General features: G+C 40.5%; 1 protein-coding gene across 10 annotated transcripts in view; it reads left to right on the top strand.

The window, feature by feature from the left end:
* The first annotated feature begins 2,635 nt into the window (after positions 1 to 2,635).
* The window catches only part of macf1a (microtubule actin crosslinking factor 1a), a 234,715-nt gene continuing 213,925 nt past the window's right edge, over positions 2,636 to 23,425 (top strand). For 7 of the 10 annotated variants that reach the window (XM_085396343.1, XM_085396334.1, XM_085396341.1 and 4 more), the window contains exons 1-2: positions 2,636 to 3,100; positions 12,852 to 13,086. In XM_085396343.1, the coding sequence (XP_085252469.1) occupies positions 12,864 to 13,086 (223 nt within the window). In that variant the 5' untranslated portion in view covers positions 2,636 to 3,100; positions 12,852 to 12,863. The remainder of the gene's footprint in view (positions 3,101 to 12,851; positions 13,087 to 23,425) is intronic. The other 3 variants (XM_085396333.1, XM_085396339.1, XM_085396332.1) reach the window with 1 other exon arrangement.

The following is a 23,425-nucleotide window of genomic DNA, read 5'->3' as shown; positions in this document are numbered from 1 at the left end:
AAACCTCCAGGAAGCTGTCAGACTTAATGGTTTGAAATGTGCACGTATAACAGCTGGTCTACCCTTCATCTTTTGTTATTGTAATTTTCCAAAGTGCTCTGTGTGTTTAGCCCTTAAACCCTAATGTTGAGCTGAATATTGGTTAAATCAGAATTTAATGTTTGCATTAAAAGTCAGGCCTGTGAGTGATGCAGTGAGTAAACCAACAGTTGTTGAATTTAATATCCTCACCACAGCTGCTTTATTGACTTCTATGAAATGATTTACTGCCCTTCCAGTTGTTGTAGTCAGCAGTCTGCTCTGCGGTGTCTTAATATAAGTGCAAGTTAAAGTGAAGTCTATTTTCTTAACCCACTGACCTAATTTTAGTAAAGTGTACTGTGGATCAGTGAGTGAGTGCTCCCGAGGGACAGCTCAACCACCCTGATGAGAGATAGATCTGAATGGATGCTCCCTGACATCCTTGAGTCAATAAGCAGCCTTTAAATCAGGCTGATGGGGTTAGGAGGCTTCATGAGCCACCACAAGATGGAGCAGGAGCACAGATAAAACACTCAGGTTCCTCAGATTTTACACCCAGGCACTTCTTCTTCAACCCACTCGAGTTTCATGGCTGCATTTATGGTAATTCTTTGTTTATTCGTCCTCTGGTTCTTTTATACATGCAGACTCCACCGTGAGATTTAATTATATGCATCCCTGTAGCCACCAGTGAGGACACAGAGGTCAGATCCTCTGCAAAATTAATGGTGGGGGGTTCATGGTTCATGACATGGAGATGAGTTTATCCTATATTTGTATGTTTTTTCACACACTGATTCTCAGATTTGTATACCAAAGCTGAGTGAGTTTAGTTTACCAGTGATCTGCCTATATTCCTGACATCAGGTCTTGTTTTTAAGGTCATTTGAAGGTCAAACATGGTAGATTTTTTTTTTGCAACAGAAAGAAATGTGACTCGTCACAATGATTGCTTGATACCTTCTGTATCCCTCTATCTTTTTGTTTCAGCTAAGTCCCCAGAGTGTTAAAGTCTCACCAACCTCCTCTGAGGTTTTGACTGTTTGTCCTCACGTGTGGGTGAATGTTTTTCCATGAGGACTGAGTCACACACTCTGAAAGCAGCTGGTCCCACTGTTTTCCAGTTCAAATCCAGATTGGCTTTATTAAACTGGAAATTAAAGATAATCCCGCCTGCGCTGCAAAAGATTTCCAGAAATGATTTATGCTTCCCATTATCACAACATTCCAGCTGTGAACAACGTTTTACACAATGTAACGATGATCAGTTCAGCATTGGTCAATAATTAACTGCAAGTGAAAGAATCTTGAGATCAGTAAACTTTACACTTTGTGTAGCTGGTGGTTCATGCGCTGTTTGGTGAAACTGGCAGCAGTGCAGATAATCCAGCTGTGCTTCTCCTTCTGTGACCGGGCTGATCAGCTGTGACGGAGGGAGGGTGAAAACTGGGATTATCCTGCAGCAGTGGCTGGACAACCCAACCTGCCATACATCCAGGTATTACAGTGGTACTGATTTAAACCAACGTCTTATCAGCCTGAGCGCCAAATACACTGATACCTTAAAAAACATCATTTTTACTCACTGCACTGAACATTACCACTACAGGTTGGTCAGTACGCTCCTTAATGAAACCCGCATATATCACCCCACTTCAGACTTTAGCTTTTATCATCACATGCAACCTGACGGTCAGTTTAGTGAAAAGAGAAGATTGAAACAGATCCCAGACCAGAGCGGTAAAAAGTTCCACAGAGCAATTTAAAAAGAGAAGCAGTGTTTAACATGATCGAGAGCTGCATGAGAAGATGATCTTGAAAGGGAGGATGGTGACATTTAAATCAGGTGAAGACTAATTTGTTTTAGAGGCCTTTTCCTGGAGCCTTTTTGTGTTTTTCTGGAGGCAAACTGGAGCATGATAGTGATTGGCAACCCCAAATCAGTGAGCTAAAAGACATGAAAATGCCACATGGGGCCAAAGTGATAACTGCATGAATCTGTGTTGATCTTCTGTGGTTTCATATTAGAGATACCTTCATATAATCCTTTTTTTTTTCCTTTTATTTAATTAAATTATATATGTTTAGATACAGAGCGGTGAAGTCCGGTCTGTTCCAGGAGTCCAGTTTTCTCCAAATGAGTAATGCGGGACTCCAGCGTCAGCTCAGACTGTGAAGGATCTCCTCCCAGAAGACTGGGAGCGGCACCCCAAACTCTCCCAATGCTTTCCACTGCGCTCCCTTCCTCCAGCTGTAATCAATTGCTTTTTAAGATACTCCCTGCCTTCCTCCAGCTGTTTGGAGAAGGGAGAGGAGGGGTGGCGATGGTAGTATGGAGGGATTATAAAATCCCAGATTAATACGATCGCATGTGGCGTAAAAGCGCGGACCAGATCAAGCGCTGCTTCTTTTACATAATCCCGAAATATGTGAATGGAGCAAATGCACCACTGTGAACGCCTGTGGTTTCCCTATTCTCTAAGAGATTTAAGAGAAAGTGTGTGTGTGTGTGTGTGTGTGTGTGTGTGTGTGTGTGTGTGTGTGTGTGTGTGTGTGTGTGTGTGTGTGTGTGTGTGTGTGTGTCTCGGTCCAGGTTTGGCGGTGCTGCTGAGCCACAGATGACGCAGGAGTACACCCGAAATCTCAATTTCCGCGACACTTACACACTCAGTAGTCATGGGTTAAGTATCGTAGCCGTGAAAACTGCCTATTTAACAGAAAAGAGAGGTTGTGTGTGTGTGTGTGAAAGCGGACCGGGAGAGGGCTGGTGGGGGGTTGCTGAAGGCGAGAGGAGCAGAGAGAGAGAGAGAGAAGCAGAGACTGAGAGAGGGGGGAAAGGAGGAGGAATAGGACAGCCATTACCATTCAGGATCACGTTGCCCGCTGTTCTCTCCAGCCTGATCCTACCGGCTGCGTGTCGGTTCGGTTTTGGAGCAAAAAACCTTGAATACAAAGCCAGAAAACATCCAAGCTTCCATCCACCCATCTACCCCCAGGAGGAGAGGGAGCAGCGGCGGCAGCATCCCCGGCCTCCCTCGCGCTGTGCTCGGATTCCAGGACCGCTGCTGCCCCGGGGAAGGTAAGCGCTCCGGAGCTCATGCAGGCAGGCAGCTCTTGTCTGTGCTTCACACTCTCGTGCGCGTTCAAACCATCGTGATCATGTGTTTTCACGAGCTGTCAGGCCCGCTGCTGTTATGGAGTGTTTACAGGGACAAAACACTGATGCTTATTAGCTCAAAACGGATCGCTGTTACTCACTTTAAAAGAAATTTACAGACATGTTCAATAAGAACTGCAGACCAATCATAACTTGTGCACTGGTTATAATATATGGATGGAGTTGTTGTTTTTTTCCCCCAGACTCAACGTGTTGCTCATTAGCTCTGCGTTTATTGGCGTGATTTCCAGGAGATGCACTGCAAGTTTTAGTAATCTCATACATCCGCCCTGTTTCTAAGCACACTGCTCATGATTTGTGTGCTGAAGGGCTGGGCTGGAAATAACCAGCGGACATTCACACTGAGAGAGATATAGAGGGGGTTTCTGGGTCGTGAGAAGGCTGCCGTGGCTGTTTCTCCTAATGAGACACTCAGCAGCAGCAGTATGGAAGCAGCATTTAGTCAACAGTGCCAACCACAAATGGATAAATGTAATTAGTTGGTGTTATCCATCCAAGCAGTGGCCGTGTGTTGGACAAAGAGCTCCCTGCTTTCCAGCCTTTCAGTGCGCGCACACAGCGTTTGGGCTCCATGTCTGATGTCCATTCATGCAAACACATTCCCTCCTCACAATCAAAGGGAAAGACAGACAGAGAGAGAGCGAGCGAGGCAAGCGTGCAACGCTGGTGACACCAGCTGCAGCTATATCTCTGTTATATGTGCACCAACACGCCCCGTGAGAGGCTGCCATTATTGATCCGTGCATCCCTGCAGCCAATTATATCCAGAGACACCCCATCATCACCAGCAGCACCTCCATCTCTACCTGCTGCATGAATCCCAGTGGGCTCCATAACTGCAGGCTGTCTATCTGTCTGGAAAATACTGGATATAATGTGCAAGGTGCAGCCAGAGGGAGGGAAAAACAGGATTCAAGCAGGAGTCCCCTCCTGCCGTTCAGCACCAGATGGTCAAATATACATCTCCCTCTAGCCTTATGCTGGACATTCAGCTTTCAGACTACTACACTCCTAACACTCTCAAACCTTCATTTCCATTTAAATGGTCGTTTTAAATTGGTTTCTTCCATTTTTTCCTCTGCACTGCCACGACACACCTCCTTACTACTGCACGTTACAGTGCAGGAAAGCACCAACATGTCTGTGAGGATGGGGATAGAAGACAGGACTGTTATAGTGGGAGACGTGGTTGTTATTTAATTTGCAATGAATTGTGGAATGTCTGGTTTATTTCAATCAGATCATCCAATTTAGACTAACAGCAGTGGAAGCTGTTGTTGCTTACTGTCATAAACAAGTGAAAAGTGGACATTATAGGCGCCTAGAGCTCAAGGTGACGCCTCCAGGTTTCCTGTTTTTGTACGTCCAGCAGTTGAAAGCCAAGAGATGCTCAATTTATAATGAAATAAAATAAAAACAAAAGACTAATTAATCCATGCTGGAATATATAAATATATCTAAACTGCTCATTTTGATAAACTAAAAAACTAAAACAATAAAAGCAGCAAAATCTGAACATCTGAGACACTGGGAGCCAGCGGATGTTTGGATTTTTACTCATCTCTCCTTTTTTTTTTCTTTTTTTTTATACCAAACATGTAGTTTCCACCGTGCCTCATTTGCTTCATTACAGGTTATGGCTTTGGTGTGGACACAAGTCACTTTTTGGCTGATTATAACCTATCTTCTTTATTTTAAAAAGCCTGATGGTGAGGAAAAATGAAGACTTTCCAAGCATATAGTATGATCCTTGCCTCATTTCAGAGCTTTAAATCCTTCCTCTTCAAGTGGTTCTGGCTGTTATCAGGCTAGGATTACCCCCATTTGAGAACCAGTGGGCATGTTATCATTCATTTGGAGTGTGGTGTCCACCTGATGAATGAACTTCATTCACATTTTAGCTTTACTTTAGTCTCCGTCAGCTTCCGAGGGTAAACATCCAGCATTTTATCAACTATATTTTCCATCCTGTTCACTAGCTTGTTGCCAGTGTGATATTTTTATCCTGGGACTTGTTTGGGAACAAAGTGACTTATCCATTTAGTCATTCAGCATTGTTTTCATGGTGCTGAAATCGTCCCTCTGCTCTTTGTGAAATTCACGACTGGCACCTCCACCCTTCTGTCTGTCTGCCTGTCTGTCTGGCCAAGACTCTCTGTGTTGATTTTCTTCTCCCTGCAGCTTTCTGGTCTGCAGAGAGCATTTTTACCATGAGTGAATAAAGGTGGAACAAAGCCAGACACACTAACATTGCTTATCGCCACATCCTGGAGCAGTAAATATTGACGAGCGTATACAAGACAGGCATACGATGACAAACGATCAGGTCATTCAAATAAGAGATCCTGTTTCTTGTGTCATCCTTGCTCATCTATGCACATACTTTTCTTTCTTTTGTTTAGCTGTCCTTTTTTTTCACTCTCATGTTGATGGACTCCAGTACACTCATGCCAAGCAGCTTTGTTGGCAGTCCAGTCCCATTTGTGTATTTATGCATGCATACTTTCGTGTGAGTGTCTGCATGTGTATTAATGTATGTCTGTGTGTGCACGTGTGGGGGAGCTCAGTCTAGCCATTCATTTATCCAGTCAGTCAGTCGTTGGTGTGTTACTCATCATAGCTGGCAGCTGCAGTTTAAAGGGAGGCATTTCTCATTCATTCTTATATTACACTGACTAGTTACACTTTTAATAACTGACGTAAGGAACACGCTTTAGATATGCTTATTACATTTATGCATGGGAGGGAAAGAAGTTGCATCACTTACATTGTCCTACCTTTCTCCATTTTTTCTGACTTATCTTATTCAAATATGTCCTTTAGAAGACACGCAGCACAAGCGTGGAAGAGTTGAAATGCTACATCCTATATAAGACAAAATGGGAAAAGGTTTTGCTTTGGAAACTATAGATATGGCTCTCCTTATTTCCCAGATTCTCACAGTGAGACGGTGATGCAACACAGATGTAAACATGCTAACCTTTTTTTTTTTTAAACAAACATAAACTTTAAGCAGGTTTTTTTTAACAATAAATCTTATTTCCAGCATATGATATATTATCTTTGTTTTGTTTCCAGGAGCTTTACTGATTTTTAGATCATTACATCAGGTTTTATTTGCATTTTACACAGAATCTCAGCTTTTTGGACACAGGGTTGTACCCTTCAGCTCAGTGACATGCTGATCTTTCTTACTTAATATGTAATTTATCTAATTTATACACAAAGAAACAAAAACAAACAATAATCTTGTCAACCTTTATATGTTAAATACAGACATGGGAGCAAGTATCATCTTTTTATGCAATATATTTTTTTTAAAAGCAAAAGAAAAATGAATTAAATTGAAGTTTTACAGTTAGTAATGTTAGCCTTTTTTCCTTATGCTAAGCTAATCACTGATTGCTGACTCGTTTTTTATATACATATATTTCCAAACTTATATTGTTTATCTGTAATCTAATAAATGTAAGTATGATCTAAAGGGATTTAAGCCAACTTAAACTGGAAAACCTTAAAACTAAAAGCATAAAATATAGCAGGTCCTTTTTTTCTCAATAAGCTAGACTAGTTAGCTTTTAGCTTTTAAGTTGCGTATGTTTATCTAGGATTCCCCCCCCCCCCCCCCTTTGACTGGATTTAGCAGCACCACATAAATCAGGTCAGTCAACCAAATAATAAATTCAATGTATTTAATTTTAATCATCAGAAATAGAAACAGTGGGTAAGCTAGCATTTGCTAAAGCTACTTGCATTACTGAATAAAGCTAATCAGTGCATCCTTATAAAAAGGAAATAGAAAAATGTAGTTTGTATAAATGTGACTATATTAAACCACAGTATAAGACATGTACAGCTACAGGAAAAACTAAGCTTATCTCATAATTCAGCAGCTTTAGTAGCAGTATCCTGTGTGCCTCTGTCAGTATTTCATATTGTTGAGCTAAACTTGCTAAACTTTCTTCGTTTTCTTCACACTCTTTTATGCATAGCTCTCATAAGGTCCCACCACAGTATTTCTGGCTAAGGTCTGTACTTTCACTGCGTCATTGCTGTACTTTGATTCTTGATTCTAAAAAATTAACATATTTTATTTGTTAATTTTTTCACTAATTGGACTGTCATTAACTTTAACATGCTAACTGAAGCCTGTAGAGTCTGAGATGTAGCTCTTAGTTTTTTACAGTTTCTCTGAGCATTATACGGTCTGACCTCAGGGGGAATTTGGTGGGACATCCACTCCTGGGAAGATTGTGACGTTGTGAATCACTTACGTGCTCCAGACCAGCACACTGTCAAAACATCTGCTTTTATAGAGGTGGCCATACTTACTGATAATCAGCTGTTTAAGTGCATTTGATTAGCAGCACACCAGAGAGTGTACATTAGTCTTCACAATACTCAGCGTAGTCTGTGAAAGTTTTCATTTGCACTTGACACTAAGTTTTAAGGGTTTACAAGTGAAAACAATGATCAATGTTTTTCGTACTTTTCCATAAGTGCAATCAAAGCAGTTTGAATGCTCTTTTTTGAATTTTTTTGTGTATATTTCGATGTCATTATAATATTTAGAATATATAGAATACAAAAAAAGGTCAGGTTAAGGTAATAACTTAGTTTCAATCAACTACAGTTTGTAGTTTCTTTGTCAGACTTCATATCTCAGTCTATTTTGGGGGGTTGTTTCAGGTTTTACTGGGTTAGTTGGGAGCATGCAGGTTCCCAGATTTTGCAGGATGTACACAATGAGTCACATGTTAATCAGTTGTGTTTTCTTGTTTGGTGGCTTCATGTTACGGTGTGTGTCAGGGATTGTTTTTGTCCAATGAGCATGAATGTCAGTGAAACTCTCATCAGTGGCTGTTACCATGCTGGAATGCTGCCCTGAAGAGACTAGAGTTTCACCGGCAGTTACGACCGTTAGTCTGCAAATGTCTGGATTTCTCTCGCTCCTCAAATCTCTTTTCCTGTCTTCCCTCGTCGCTCTTTCTCACTCTACATCTCTGTCACAGTCTCTCTCTGTTTTATGTTACTTTTGTTTCCTGCAGCACACACACACACATTCAGACACACACACGCTGCTGAAACTAAGCTGTGGGAACAGACCGTGTCCATGTAAATCCTGGCTGCGAGTTATAAATCAGGCCAGTCAACCATCCAGTACCTTTGTTTGGTTTGATTGAACTGCTACAGTCTGTCACAGGAAGAGGCCAAAAGCTCTGCGTGTATATATGTCCTATATATACAAATACGCCTGTATTACAATATTATTGTTTGATAGAAAACCTAAGCAACAGCAGTGTTGTTTAACCTTTCAGTGCTTTTCTCCCTTTTGTAAATGGGATGTTTTTGACTTTTGTTAAACCAGGCAAATAATTTAAAGACATTTATTCAGGCTCGAAGAACATTTGTGGGTCATTTCAGAGTCGCGTGATACCTCTTAGATCTATCAGTTAGTAGATTTGTAAAATTAATAACAAAAATCATCTAACAAATAGTTTCAATCTGGGGCACATTTTTATATTGATTGTCTAAAAATGTTTAACTGAAAGTCTAAAATCAAATCAAGAGGAACAGGGTTAGTTTTTATGAACCACAGTCATGTGTTGGTTAGTGCCAAACACCAAGAAGGTTCTGGGTTTGAACCCGCTGGCCTCTCTGTGTTTGGATTGCATGTTGCTGGTCATTTGCTTTTTTAAGTCATAATTAATAGGATATAATAAGTTTAATAGGAAGGAGGAAAGGCCCAAGGGCACAGAGGCAGAAATGCAGAGGAATGGATGTTCCTGCAGGGATTTGGAGCAGATTACCCAGAGCTGAGTGCAGTGGCAGGGACTCATCACTGACCTGTGCTTCTCATGGAGTGACGACTCATAGACCAGTGATTAATGACAGCAACAATCATGGCAGCACATCACCTGAGTACCTTGGACTGAAGGTACTGATTAGAATTTGGTGAGCGGAGGTTAAAGGTCACTGTCACTTTACAAAAAAACCTCAATATTTAACCATAAATCACACATTTCTCCAATAATTCTAACAGACTGTACACAAATGTCTCACTGGAAAAAATCTGAAGTGATATTTATTTCTAAAAGTTCAATAGTTATCTTTACCATGACGAAATAATACGACATAAAACTCTGACTTTTATTAAGAAGAGCCAAGTGTGAGCATGTTTGGTCAGATATTAAATTGGTGACTCAAATCTTTTCTGGCCACCAATTAAATTCCTTCAAAATCTTCCATATAAATAGATATGTGAGTGTGAACAGGAAGAGAGGCAACCTGTAACTTCACTGGTTGGTTAAGGTGTACACCCGAAAGGTGGTAATTCTTCTGTAGACATGAAGCAAAGATTAAACAGTTGGTGTGTCAGAAAGCAATGATTAAGTTAAGCACTTTTGAGAAACTAGGGCTCAAATTAACCTGTGATGGCCCCTTTTCAGTGTATATTTTAAAGTGTAATGGCTGGAATTCACCAAACTGTGTGTGTGCTTTTGTTTGATGGTCTTATTGAGGAAAGCTGTGTCTGTGAGTAAAAACGCCTTGGTGAGGGTCTCATCACAGAAGGAGTGAGTTCGCTCTTGCTCGCGTTTCTCCTCCTGGTAGTTTCTTTTTCTTCAAAGTTCTCATTCTGTCTTCATGGAGCTGTAATGACACGGTGCGGCTTTGAAGCCTCAGTTCTGGCTCTATTTATAAAACCGCTTGTTGCAGTGGCACTGACTCACTGTCAGAAAGCGGCAGGGAACCAGACTTACACACACAGCTATACACCAGTGAGGTCGCTGAGAATTCTGGGAAGGCATTTAACCTCTTCCTCGCGGCGTTGCTGGGGAGACGGAGGGATTCAGGAAGTGGGGTTTTGCCAGCGGTTTAGCCAGAGGCCAGTCAGCGGAGGTGGAGGAGGAGGAGGAGGAGGAGGATTTTTGGCAGCAGCGGAGCAGATGGAAATCTCAGCCGTTGTGTTGGACTCACACGTCGTGCAGTGAATCATTCCCACTCTGTGACCACCTCTCAGGTCATTCCACAGTGTAGTCTGCTACAGCATGGAGGGGGTAAACACAGATCTACTGTGACGAAGTCTTTGGCAGCCAGCAGAAGTTATTCAGCGACAATCTGCAACACTTTGAGGGTTAAGCCGATTGTTTGCTGAGGAGAATTTCTCAGAGGTCGCAGTGTTCGCTTTTAGCTCTAACTGTCGGTGGATGAACTGTAGAACAAACAGTATCCCCGTCTAGTGAAGTTGGCGGGCTTTTGAAAACAAGGAAATAAAAGTAATATGTCATCTCTAATTATTTAAAGATTATAACTTATTCTACTCTTGTTTAAAATAAACACTGACATAAACAAGAAAAACATAATTTATTTGTGCATTCAAATACAACAGCTCTGCCATAATTTATACTTTGTGCTGAGTCCACTTTATAGTTACTGCTGAGGTCAAAGTCTGCATATTTTACCCACTGCACTGATTTAAATGGGGAGGAAATGTCATAAATGATGACGTTAATCAAGGCTGAATTCCATTTAGCTGCTTTCAGTTTCAGGGTTCTGCTTTTATGCACAGGCCACAGACTCATTTGATTAGAACAAAGCAGCTGTTAGTGCTGTTAGTAACACCTGTACTTTTATGTACTTTTTCACAATAACAAGCTAGCATCCTGCTGCTCTCTCATGCATTCAGCTGCATTTGATATTATTGTCCCCCGTTTTTAAACCTCAGCACAGAACTGCTGGGACTCCCTGTGGAGCTGAAATATAAGAGCTGATATAAGGCAATTCATTCTCTCAGAATAGAGGTGCTGAGTTTAGAGTTATTGATGTATTGATCCTGAGATGGACGGATCAGTTCATCGGGTCTCCAGAGTCCTACAAACACACACACACACACACTTCCTTCTTGTGTGTGTGACGCCTGCAGCCCCTAATTCGCTTTAGAGAGGTAGGTTAAAGAGTGGAGATGAGCAACAGATAGAAGTGTAGAAACGTGAGAAGGTATAAGGAGTGAAAGCGAGACGAAGACAAAGGGAAAAGCTCTCTTCTGTCTTCCTGCATATTGACTCTTCTTTAAAAATAGAAACGCTACTCAGACTTTTAAATCTCATCTCGCTGCTCCTTTTTCATCACTGCCTCTGCTCAGCCTGTTTCCCATCCCCCCACCTCAGCTCAGAGATTACTTTCTTCCATCACACCTGGAATCTTCCATATATCTATAAAAACTGGTGTGTGTCCAAACTGGAGCAGTTACACCAGCTTCTATCTCTTTTTATGCCTAAAAAGTTTGCATGATCTTTGTGTTTGTCCAGGGGCTGTAAATGTAGCTGTAACCTTACAGCTCAGCTGAGGGAGGACAGCGTCAGTGTTTACGCTGTCAGGAGCATGACCCCCCTCATCACGGATAGATGCTTCAGCGCTGTGATGTAGCTGGCAGTCTGATTCAGCCAAAGGGAAACAGTGTGAGTCTGCTCACGACAAGCTTGCAGACTTGTTTGTGCAATCTGGTTGTGATTTTTGGAAAGAAATATTACTGTGGAGTTTATCAAAAGTTTGAGCACCACGAAGCGAGTGTCATTGAGTTCCACTGTAATTAGGAAAACGCAGACATCTATCTGGATGTCTAAAGAGCACACTAAGATAGAGGAAAAATATAAATAAATAACAGTTTGGAATGAGTTCCCATTTGAGCAATTTGTCAGTGCACACAAAACTTCGAAGAAAATTGTGTTTTTAAAAAGCTTGAAAGATGTTTTTTTTAAAATAATAGATGTTGCAAAAAATGTCATGTGGGGTAAAGAAATCCACAAAATGTACAAAATAAGAAGCTTTTTCAGTAATGTAGGAACATGGACCACATCTATTTTAGAAGCATCCATCCGAGAGGTGATGTACAGGTCAACAGTGTTAGGACTGTGATTGGATAACTACATCTATGGCCAGTTTAGACAGTTAATGTCACATGATGCCATCTTTGGCCTCTGAGAGGAAGCCAGAGTGCTGAAACCCATGCAGGCACAGGGAGAACATGTAAACACATAGAAAAGCATCAGCTAATCACAAGGTTTGAACACAGAGCCTTCTTGCTGTGAGGCACAGTTCAAACCACCGCGCCTCCGTGTTGCAGAAGCAGTCTGTGCATTATTTATGTGTCGGTCCGAGCACATAAATAGCGATTTAAGAGGGTAAAGCAAGCGGTCCGCTTTATGCGTTCTGATCAACTGAAGCTAAGGATGAAATTTCATCTGTGTCTCAAAGTTACATCTTTCATGTTTTGTTTATTCGAGCAAGCCTCAGACATTTCCAGTGCGATGTGTGTCGTCTTCTTCTCTGAGCCGCTGTTTCGCTTCCATCCAGCTGTCGCTGCACATCTGCAGCTTCCTGAACACTGAAGCTATCATCTGGACACAATGATTAGTTTAACCCAGTTCATTCTCCTTCCTCATTTCTCTCATCCGTCTTGCTACATTACTACTGTTGTTATGTTACAACTTTGCATCATTCATGACCCCTGCGTGATCACACTTTAAGCAAGCAATAAATTATCGAGTGTTTCCACGTTGTCCTTCTTTTCTGACCTCTTTTCTCTTCCCACCCTTCCCACATCCCTTTTTCCTCCTACCATCCTTCCTCTCCTTCCTTCTCCTCCTTGCAGCCCTAAGCAGAGATGGAGTCTTCGGATGATGATACTCTGAGTGAGCGCTCCTGCGTCAGCGAGCCGTCATTCCGTAGCGAGCGTTCAGGGGGGTCGTTATCCCCGTGTACATCAGGACTTGTGGGCCCACCGGGAGACACTTTGCCATGGAACCTGTCTAAGCATGAGAGGAAGAAGAGGAAGAGCCAAGATTCAGTGTTGGACCCAGCAGAGAGGGCGGTGGTTCGGGTCGCAGGTGAGTTGATAAATGTAATACTTTATCTTTCTGCCTTTGAGCAACACTCAAGGGAAGCTTCCAGGAGATGGTGAAGAGGCAGAATTTTGCTGATTGAACTCTATAAAAGCAGAGTGGGGCTTTCAGGCACAACTTTACCTGCTTTCATGAAGGAGGGAAACTATACAGAGAGGTCTTCAGAAGCTTCATGGGTCATTGCCATCACAGGGTCGTTTGTGAGGCATTGCCTCCCAACATCCTGTGAGCTATTACGCTTACATGGGTCAAGATGTGACCCATGTAATTGTGCCATGTGTCTGTGGAGTGGTTGTTTGGTTCTTCCTGTGTAAAGGTCCGAGCACTCCTCACTGCATTGCACACACACTACCTGCTTTGTTTATTTTTGTCTGAGGGTGTTGCTGGGTCTGAAATGTGCTGGGACGTCATGCTCTGAGAAAAATCTTCTGAGTTTCTATGAAAAACCTGCTGCATAAGAGACGACAGTGTTACTGTCTCTCTTCTGCCTTTTCCTGGTTCTGTCCGAGTTCTTCCTTTTGCCTTTTTTGTGAGTCAATGAAGGCTGAGTTTGGATAACCACAGTTTTAAGTCCTCTTTAAATATATGTGTCTGGTTTGTAGCGTTAGTGCTACAAGGGGAAAACTGCTGAAAAATGCACTCTGATGTAACATTAAAACTGACAGGAGCAAAGCACAGTTGCTGCACATCAAAGGTTCTTAGTTTGAACGTTCCTGGTCAGCTGGATCCTGACGTGAGATTGGTTGGACATTTCAAAGCTGACTGCAAGGTGTGTGGATGTGAGCATGAATGATTGTCTGTATTTAGCCCTGCCTTTGTCACGGATTAGGTGTTTGCTGCCTCTTTCCCTGTGTCAGCTGGGATTAGGGTGCAGCGCAGCCCCCTGATGTCATGGTTGGATAAGAAGTTTAGAAAATGGATGTAGTGTGTCATTTTCAATCAAAATGAAGCTTTATACAAAACATAAAATATAAGCAACGTCAGCAGCATGGGGACATTCAGGTTGCTTTGCTCAGGAAATGCTTTTGCACCAATTAATAAAGAAATATACAAGTAATAGAGGTTGTTCAGGTATCTGATCAGGACGCCTCCTGGATGCTGAAGAGATTATATCTCTCAGCTGGCTTTGGAACGACTCAGCGTCCCCCAGTGGAACATTTGGCTGGGGTGAAGGAAGTCTTCTGCCCAGTGACTCAGACTCAAATGGATGGATATATGTATCAAAGGAAATGAATAAACAACCAAAACGGTTAAGAGTTCCAGAGTTTTTGGTTACTTTTTGTTCCCCATTTTAGTTTGAAAATATTTCATAAGTTAAGTGTTCTCAGCGTATTTACTTCCTGTCAGTGTGACATCCCACTGTTCATAATTATTGCCAGAAACCAAGTGTTTCCACACTTCTGTAGTTTAGTTTACCCACTGTGCCTACATCTACCTGCCCTTGTGATGAGTTCCTTGACTTTAGGTTTTCAGTCATGTGTAGTTTCTCCTCCTGTTTGTATCTTTGTTGAGAACATCCCATGTCACCCCCAGGCCATCCATCGGTGGTAAGTTGAGTATAACTGATATAGGCTTTACAGTCCCTTATATTAACAGACTTGAATCAATAAGTAATAAGAATTGCATAGGCAGGGCATCTACAGCTCTAATGTAGAAAAGCTGACATTGGACCAACCTTTTGCTCCTGAAAAGACTCTTTAAAAGGAAACACGTCGCTCTCATATTATTTGTCTTTTTATCACCAAATATCTCTGCAAAAAGGTTTTTTTCTTCTTGTCGTGAATTATTCCTCATGCATCCACTCTCACATGCACACTGACATTTTCACTAATCACAGGGCTTCTTTCAAACAGTCATTAAGCATCCTCTGAAAAAAGCCTCATCTCCTTAAATGTCAAAGAAATGAGAAGAAATTTCTAGTCTTTTATTTATGGGATGGATAAAGACGTCTGCGGCTTGTTATTAAAAGTGTTATCGTGTAACACTCAGATGTAATAATCACTGTTTTCTTAGTTATCGGTTTTAATAATGGTGGTTAGCAAATGTCAATAAAGAGCTGTGAGCAACATGAACCTTGAATACAAGAAAACGCTTAGTTTCATTGTGAAGGCAGCAGAGATGAGCTTTATCTCATTTTTATTGTGTACATTCCTACGTGCAGGGATCACATGTCAAAGTCAGGAGCCAGTATCATCCTCTCGTATTTGTGGTAACAGAAGATGGAGGAGAAATGTAGGTTACTCAGTTCTCTAGAGAGACCGGGGCTCCCCTGCTCATGTAATGGATCACTGGCAGCACGCCTTTTTTTAAATACAGAGAAGAGGGGACCTCGAGTTTGATAATTGAGGGAAATGAAGTAAAAGCAGGCTCATGTGTGGCTTTCCCCTCTGATGGCGTCTAATAGTTGTGCTTATTTTTTCAGTTTGAGGCTTTTATATAAATGCGCTTCAGTGGATGGACAGTAAGGCCTCCAGCTTCGTCAGCATGCTCTATAACTCTGCTGGCCTACAGCTGATCCAGCAGTAGAGGAAACTCTGATCATAGCACATCATATAGCAGCTTAACAGCTCTCCAATGAGGCAACAACCACAGCATCTTATCAACAACAGGACGGCTGCCAATAACAAGCAATTTTTAGATTATTTGGCAACCTACATCTTTGTTCAGCATTTTTTCTCTTATCACACTTTTCTTAATCTTATGTTTCCCTTAAATTACTTTTAGTTCAATCAATATAGAAGGTATATTTGATTTTTTTTCAATATTTATTTTGACATCAGAATATTGATTACCACTCAGGAGGTTTCTTCTCAAAGTGAATTATACTTTCTTAATGCCTTCACTTTGCACTCTCCTTGTTTTTTTGAGACTATAATTGAAACCCAAAAAGGCGGGCGCTCCAGAAACCTCGAGGAGCCAGATTTATTGCTTCTATAATCAGCGCACCAATTTTAAGCTGTCTGACATCATCAATAACCCTTTCAGCATTGCTAACTTGCATTAGGCAACACACAGTGCTTCTGTTCCACTGAGGATTTAAATGATTTATCATTATTATTAGTCTGTTATTCATTTGTTGTGATTTCTACATTTATGTTCAATTTAATGACATCATCAAATCACCGTCTTTCATAAATACCTTAAATTTTTTAAGAGAACCAAAAGTGTTACATGCACACCCGTGCTATTTGTTTACATTCTTCCAGTGAGGTTTGCTCTTGTTCTGTGAGGAAATATGTTGGTTGGGATGTTGAAGCAGGGAAGCGATAAGAGGCAGTGAAAGTCTACGTTTCAGACATGAAAACAGCATGTAGGTCAGGGCCGGGTGAAGGAGTACATATCATCAGCACAATCAGGTCAAGAGAGATGGCTCACTCTGCGTGTGTGTGTGTGTGTGTGTCTTGTATTTGTATCTCAGTGCTGATTCTCTTACAACATAGACATGGAGAAAGTTTGGGATATTTCCTGCCCTGGAACCATTTCAAGGCCTCCCACATTAATGTTTTAGACTCTCTTCCATTCACAGGAGAAGCCCGTCAGATACTTTTATGGCTGTTTTTAGAGAAGCTTTCACTTTCTTGTCCTTCCTAAATCTGTCAGCAAATGTTTGGAGAAAGGAATCTGTTGCCTGACGCTGCAGTAGAGCTCCCATTAAAGACCTTTTATGTTTTATTAATGTACTTAATTCACTTATGTTAGTTTCACAGAACAGAGGACCATGTGAGTGTTCACTTGTTTTGATGTTAGTGTGAAGACAGTGAGTGTCTGTATGTATATAATGAGTTTATCTGAACCAACCTGGTGTTTCCTGCCAAGTAAAAATAAAGTTAGATGTGCAGGCTTTGTGGAGGAAAGGAAGATGACAAAGAGCAAAAGGGGAATTCAATTTGTACACTAGGTAAGTGAGAGTGCGTGTAAGACTGGCTCTCACATGCACACATCTACACATGCATGGCTTTTGAAATAAGGATAATAGATCAAAAGGAGGTGAAATGAAGGCAGCGTGTGGTTAAAGGATAAACCTGTGAATAATGTCATGTGAAATACAATTTGACACAATCATGAAAACAGCTGGAACCAACTGATAAGTAAAGGTGAAACAAGAAAATAAATAAATCCATTTATAGATATTTACGGACTTTACTAGACTAGCTTTGTATGAGTCACAGCTCAAAATCATCCTGATTTCCCTGAGCCTGAGAACAGTTTATCCACTGTCTGAAACTGTTTTAGCTCCTCCCCTTTTCAGGCAACATCCTTCTGATTGGCTGCCCTACATAAACAGAAGGTTTGAACAACAGGTGGCATCTGTGCTCACATCCACAGCAGTGTGACGGAGATGACCATATAAGGGATATCCCGTCTCTGACATCATACAGAGCCAAGAGTAGAAAAAATATCTGTGTGTGAGTGTGAAACACAGATATTCCTTGGACGTACACTGACCTCATTGTTTGCAGATTAGACATGTCTAATATTAGCAGCTCCTAAAACACATGTCCACTTTAAGTAAAATCCACTGTGTTCAGCTTTACTGCAAAACTGTGATATTAAAAAGTCCAAAAATACAGAACTAAAACCTTCAAGAATCACTTATTGAGCCTTAATAACAATATAACATAACAGATATAAGCATTCTCCTTTTTGTTACTGTTACACGTCTAATTACAACCAGATCTGAGGACAGATGTGGCATCCTCATTATTGCTGGAGTCTGGTTTAAGAGATCTGGCGTCACTTTTATGTTCTCTGGTCATCGTTTTATTACAGATGATCAAAACTACATGCAGTAAAGTCACACAATGTTTAAATGTTAGTTACACCATCATCATCATCATCATCATCATCATCATCATCATCATCACAGTTCTTCTTTTAAAGCAGAGAAAATGAAGGAAAAAATGTCTCTGTAAGTCCGACTTGCTCACACTGTAAATTTAGTTTATGGTTAATTTTATGTGCATCTTTTACATTTTGAGGACACTTTTCTCTCAGATTTATTTCTGCTCTCAGGTGTGAGGAAGAAAATACAAATGATCTCATATGTTCTTAATGAGCACTTGACGAGGATGGCTTTTTCCACTTTTTCATGCCTTTTGGATAAACATGCATCATGTCGTTGAAATTCACAGCTGTGCAGACGGTTGTTTAGAGTGCATGCATGTGTGCGCGTAGAGAGAAGAGCTGGGAAAGGTGAAAAACATTTAAGGATTATTATCTCCAGTTATTAAACCAAACACTTAGACCTGGAGCTTTCCTGGCAGCGCCTTGCGGGTGAGTCAGCGAGTCAGACTCGATTGCGTGGAGATCATTCAGTTCTGGCGGCAGCAGGTCGCAGTCGAGTAAATGTTGGCGTCGCCACAAACCACCCTGGGGCTGAAACACAGGCAACACCTAACTAACACTGCCAAAGTCTGCTGTGTGGCATTTTTCTCTCCACCTGCCAACGAAACATTTGACTTTATGTCCAGACTCACTGTGAATTTACAGCAATGCAACAAATAGCAACTGATCCTATGAACTCAACCATTACATCTAACTCAACACAACTCTTTTCTTTTTGTTTTAAACCCCAAGAAGGTTAAAGGAGATCCAAAGACATTTTGCCACAGCTAAATAAAAACATATAGAGTGGGTGTGGGGGACAAAAAGTAGTTGTAAGCCTCTTTTAATGCAGTACAGAGCAGTACAGTTACCTCACAACTGCCTGTTACCAGTCTGTAAAGTGTGTACCCATACTGTGTTCCAGAAGTACAGACAATAAAGAGCTTTACTGTGGAACAAAAAAATCACAGGACTACAGGGTCCTGATATAAGATGGGCCGATGATTCAGTAATATGTAAGACTGTAAATTAAAAATAGATATAACCAACAAGATTTCACTGACAGGTTAGTGAAGTCCCAGTTTGAAGCTGTGTCTATGTTTTCTGCTATGCTTCTGCACATGGTCCTGATTTTGTGTTATTTGAGATTTTGTCCAGTTTTTGTTTTTACCCCTTGAGTTCATCATTTATTTATTTTTATCTATCAGTTTGGAGATTTTAGTATTCTTCTTGTGTCTCTCTTATCCTGCTATATTTAGATTATTATTAGTGGTAGTTTCCCTGTATGTTCTTCTTATTGTCGTTCTTTCTGCATCTCTTCTTGTCTTGATTAGTGTGACTTTTAGTTTTTTCCTGTTTTACATTGTTTTTGTTTTTTGATTCATGATTATGTGAATTTAAATGGTTTTACTTGTGCAAAATACTTTCTCCTCTGTCTTGATCCACAGTTGTTTCCTTTTGCACCCTATGTTGAGTCCTGCATTAAAATATTTTAAAGGAGAAATCATTTAGATCAGAAATCATGTGACTAACTGAAGCTTCTTCAGTCCATTCAAATGATATAGTGGAAATACATGGTGGTAAGTGCTCAGAAAGGAGGTTCTGGGTTCAAACCTGGCGTCCATCCAGAGATGTAAATGTCAGATTAACTGGTCATCCAACATAGTTATAGGTTTAAATGTTAATGGTTGTCTGTGTTTGCGCTATGAGGTGCAACCTTGCACTTGCCCCTTGTCAGCTTTGATAAGTTCTTGTTGCTGAGTAAAGCATGCTGTACATTTTTATATCCTGTCTGCTAAATGGTTTGATGTGACAAGCAGAGCACGAGTGTCTCTGTAATACTGACGCTGTCGAATTCACTCTGCAGAGGCTTTCATTTAAAGCTCATGCTTCTGGTAACATCCTGTATCTCCCAGGCTTGTTCAGTGCTCGCTCAGGCGTGTGCAGCCTATTGTGATGATTTTACATTTTAAATAATCTGTACGGCGTGTTTACACTGACCTCAATTTCCAGTCAAACAGAGGTCAGAATGTGAATATATTAGCCTGCTTATAAGCCACACAGTTTAGCCCCATGATAACATATTCATACAGACTAAGGACACGTAGCACAGAGATGTAGTGCTAGGAAGAAGGTATTCTTTTCTCTTGGAAAATATCTATTTTTATTTTGGCAAAAGTTGCATCCTTACACATCTGAAGAAAGAGCAGGCAGAAGAAGTGGAGGACGAGGGGAGGAAACACTGGGAGCTTTGTGAATACTGGAGAGGATAAAGAGAGACACTGCTGTAGTGACTGGACTCTGTTATTCAGACACTTTGGGTTGCACTGCCTGTCTGCTGAATCTGAATGTCAATGAAATCGACCAACAGCTGCTAGTTTTTCTGTGTACGTGAGTGAAAATTCAGTATTTTCCCACCAAATTACATTTTGAACTAATTGGGGGCTGTAAACACAGACCAGAATAAAAATATTTTAAAAGTAGTTTGTTAGTCTTAGACTTAGACTGTATATAAAAGATGGTCATAGCTAATGCGATATCTCCCATCTTTGTGTTGCAATTTTGTTTTTGATGAGCATTAACCTCAGGGCACTGCATACCCATAGTGTGCTGACTTTTCAATCATAAGGTGGCTTTAACATCTTTTTTACTCTTCATTGGACCATAAATTAAAAAACTAAACGTCAAGTTGCATTAAGTAAGACTTAAAACCATAAACTGAAATTTTTTTACTGAGGTCACAAATTAGGTTAGAAATGGGATAATTTTCTTATATATTTCTGTAACTAGAAGGACGTTTTTGTGCATATTTTTACAAGAGTTGCTACTCTTCTTCAGGTTTTGGTTGTGACGTAATTACATCACATCCAATTAAATCACAAAAAAGGCTTTCTGACTTCAAAATTCCTCATGAATGCTGAACATTTAGGTTTTCTTGTTTTACTTACATGGAGATGCAGTAATGGAGAGACACAACAAATAAAGGATTGTTTGGAAATTATTTGTACAACAAAATAAGAAAGGAAATGACACAGTGTGATACATTTGCTCAGTGTGAGTGAGGCAGCAGCAGTGATAATTTATGCATATGAGCATCAGGACCTCAGATGTCTTTGCCTGCATGTAACTTAGGCGTCCGCCATCCTGCCTGCTGCATTTTTTTTTTTTTTTTGCAGGCAAACTGAAAGGAAGCCTCGGCTCAAGGCCCTGGCTATTACCCTGTTGCCATGGTGACGTGGTCTACTCTGTTTCCATGGTTATGCAAGGCTAGGAGAAGCAATGGCGGCAAGGGTGAGAGAGACTGACACTGGATATAAAAGGGGCGCAAAACAAATAGCGAAGGAGTGAGAGAGTGTCCGAATTTTAATTTGGAGTGGAGAAAGGAGGGAGAGAGAGACCGAGGAGTGAATGATCGTGTGAGTTTAGAAAGTAATGAAGAGAGGAGAGAAATGGAGTCGGAGAGAGAGGGGGAGAATTTAAAGAGGGGAAAGAAAGGGTGACTCTGTGAATAGATGTGAGGGTGAAGGAGGTCATAACACAGAGAAGAGAATGATTAACAGGAGGATGAAGACAAGCACTGACAACTTAAAAAAAGAACTTGGAAAGAGAAATGAGCTCGAGGAACAAGACGGAAAAACAAAAGGAGAACGACTGCTATGAATAAGAAAGAAGTAAAGATGAGAGGAAACAGTAGAAGAGCTTAAAACAGAAAGAGATGGGCAAGATAGGATTGTAAAGAAAGAAGGAAGGGAATAAAGCAAGGAGACTAAAGGGAAATAAAAGTGATTGTGTGGTGAAAAGGAAACTTTGAAAGCAAGAGAAACATAAAGTTTAAAAAAAGAAAAAAGCACCACCCAACAAACCTTTTTCGGTTGGCCGTGATGTGCCAGTAGGCTACATTCTCTAAGCACTATAAAGTTTTACAGGTTCTTTTTTCCTTTTTTGGGAGGAAAGCAAGTAGATAGTGTCTTTGGTATAAACTGTTCATGACCTGCCAATGCTCAAATGCCTTAAACCTGTACTTCTTCCAGTGTCCAGCAGGGGGCGACACCTGGCTGCAAAGAGAGGTCAAACTGTACAGAAATATAGCGGAAACTAGTTCTATTTCTATCTTATTCTGTGACCACAGTAAACATTTTTCTGTTAAATTTATGGTCTCAGTCACCAGTTTAAAGTCATGTTTATTACAACATGATGTTCATTTTGTCAGTGATGGGTTAATTTAGAGTAAAATGGGCAGCAAAGAAGGGTATACTTTAAGATGCACCAAGAGCTCGTAATGTATGGTTTCTAAAGACAAAATATGTTTTAGAGTGTGATTGTGATAGATCTGTGATGACATGTACTGTAAGATACCTGCTGGTCTGGAAATCAACTGAATATAAAACTAAAAATAAACTTGACAGACGTTTTTAGCAGTGTCATATCCTGGGATTAATTTCTCAACTTATGGGGCTAAAGGTTCAGAACTAACAAAGATTTTTACAGCAGAGTGTTAAATGTGTTTTCAATTAAGACACTAAATCTATTCATTTACAGAAAAATATTATGGACACATTTAAATCTGTTCTTTTTTAAATTTTATGTTACAATGAAACTGAAACATAAGAAAACCAGGACAATTTTAAATAATCACATTTTGGACTAACAGTCTTTATAAATTAATAAGAGGTAAGCTAAAGTGGTTACTAGTATGAATCTACAAGTATTTGGATCAAAGCTAAAGCACTTACCCAAATTAGATGCATTAAACTGCTTCTCATGCCATTCATATTTTCTCATTGCATGATTGGAAACATCTGATTGCAGACATCACCGACTACACTTGAACCAGTTAAGAGTTTATACTCAGGCTTTGTTGTTATAATCTTTTAAGTGCATTTTTATCTATGATTGAATTTGTTTATTTGTGAAAGTCAAAACAGTAGAGCAAAGGTCAGACCCTGTAAAGAGTTTTAACTTAAATCCAAGTCACTCACAATAGATTTGATTTAATCTCTCAGCTGGTTATTAAGGGCGCTCAGCTGCATTATTAGGAAGTAATTTACACAAAAATGCAGGCGTGGATAATGAGATCAGACTGTTTGATGTTAGCTTTCATTTTTTAGATGTTTCATGAGTAGGCACGTAAGCAGCAGAGAGGTTTCTGTGTGAAATGTTTGTGGCTGACGTTAAAGTTAGAAGCCAAGGTGGAGCTCTGCAGCTGAAGTGTTTGGTCATGCTGTTGTGTTGAGGACTTTGTGTACTTTTGGCACATTCACAGTGCAGCTGGACTCTGCATGTAGCACAGACACACAACAATACACATGCTAACAAACACATGCAGAAGACTCGCACTGCGGGAAGAAAACAGTGAAAAATACACTTGAACACATATTTTACTACTTTTATTTAAGTTCACGCTTATGTATTTACTATTAATACACATCATGACATGAAGATGAAAACATACAAGTGGAGAAACATAAACAAGAGGTCATTCAGGCCAACTCTGACTCAT

The sequence above is a fragment of the Rhamphochromis longiceps genome, linkage group LG22 (genome assembly GCF_057381845.1).
Source record: "Rhamphochromis longiceps isolate RC_006_pf linkage group LG22, R_longiceps_female_GT1.1, whole genome shotgun sequence".
NCBI lineage: Eukaryota > Metazoa > Chordata > Actinopteri > Cichliformes > Cichlidae > Rhamphochromis > Rhamphochromis longiceps.
The sequence above is the reverse complement of the archived record's forward strand: the minus strand, read 5'-3'. Positions and strand labels throughout refer to the sequence as shown.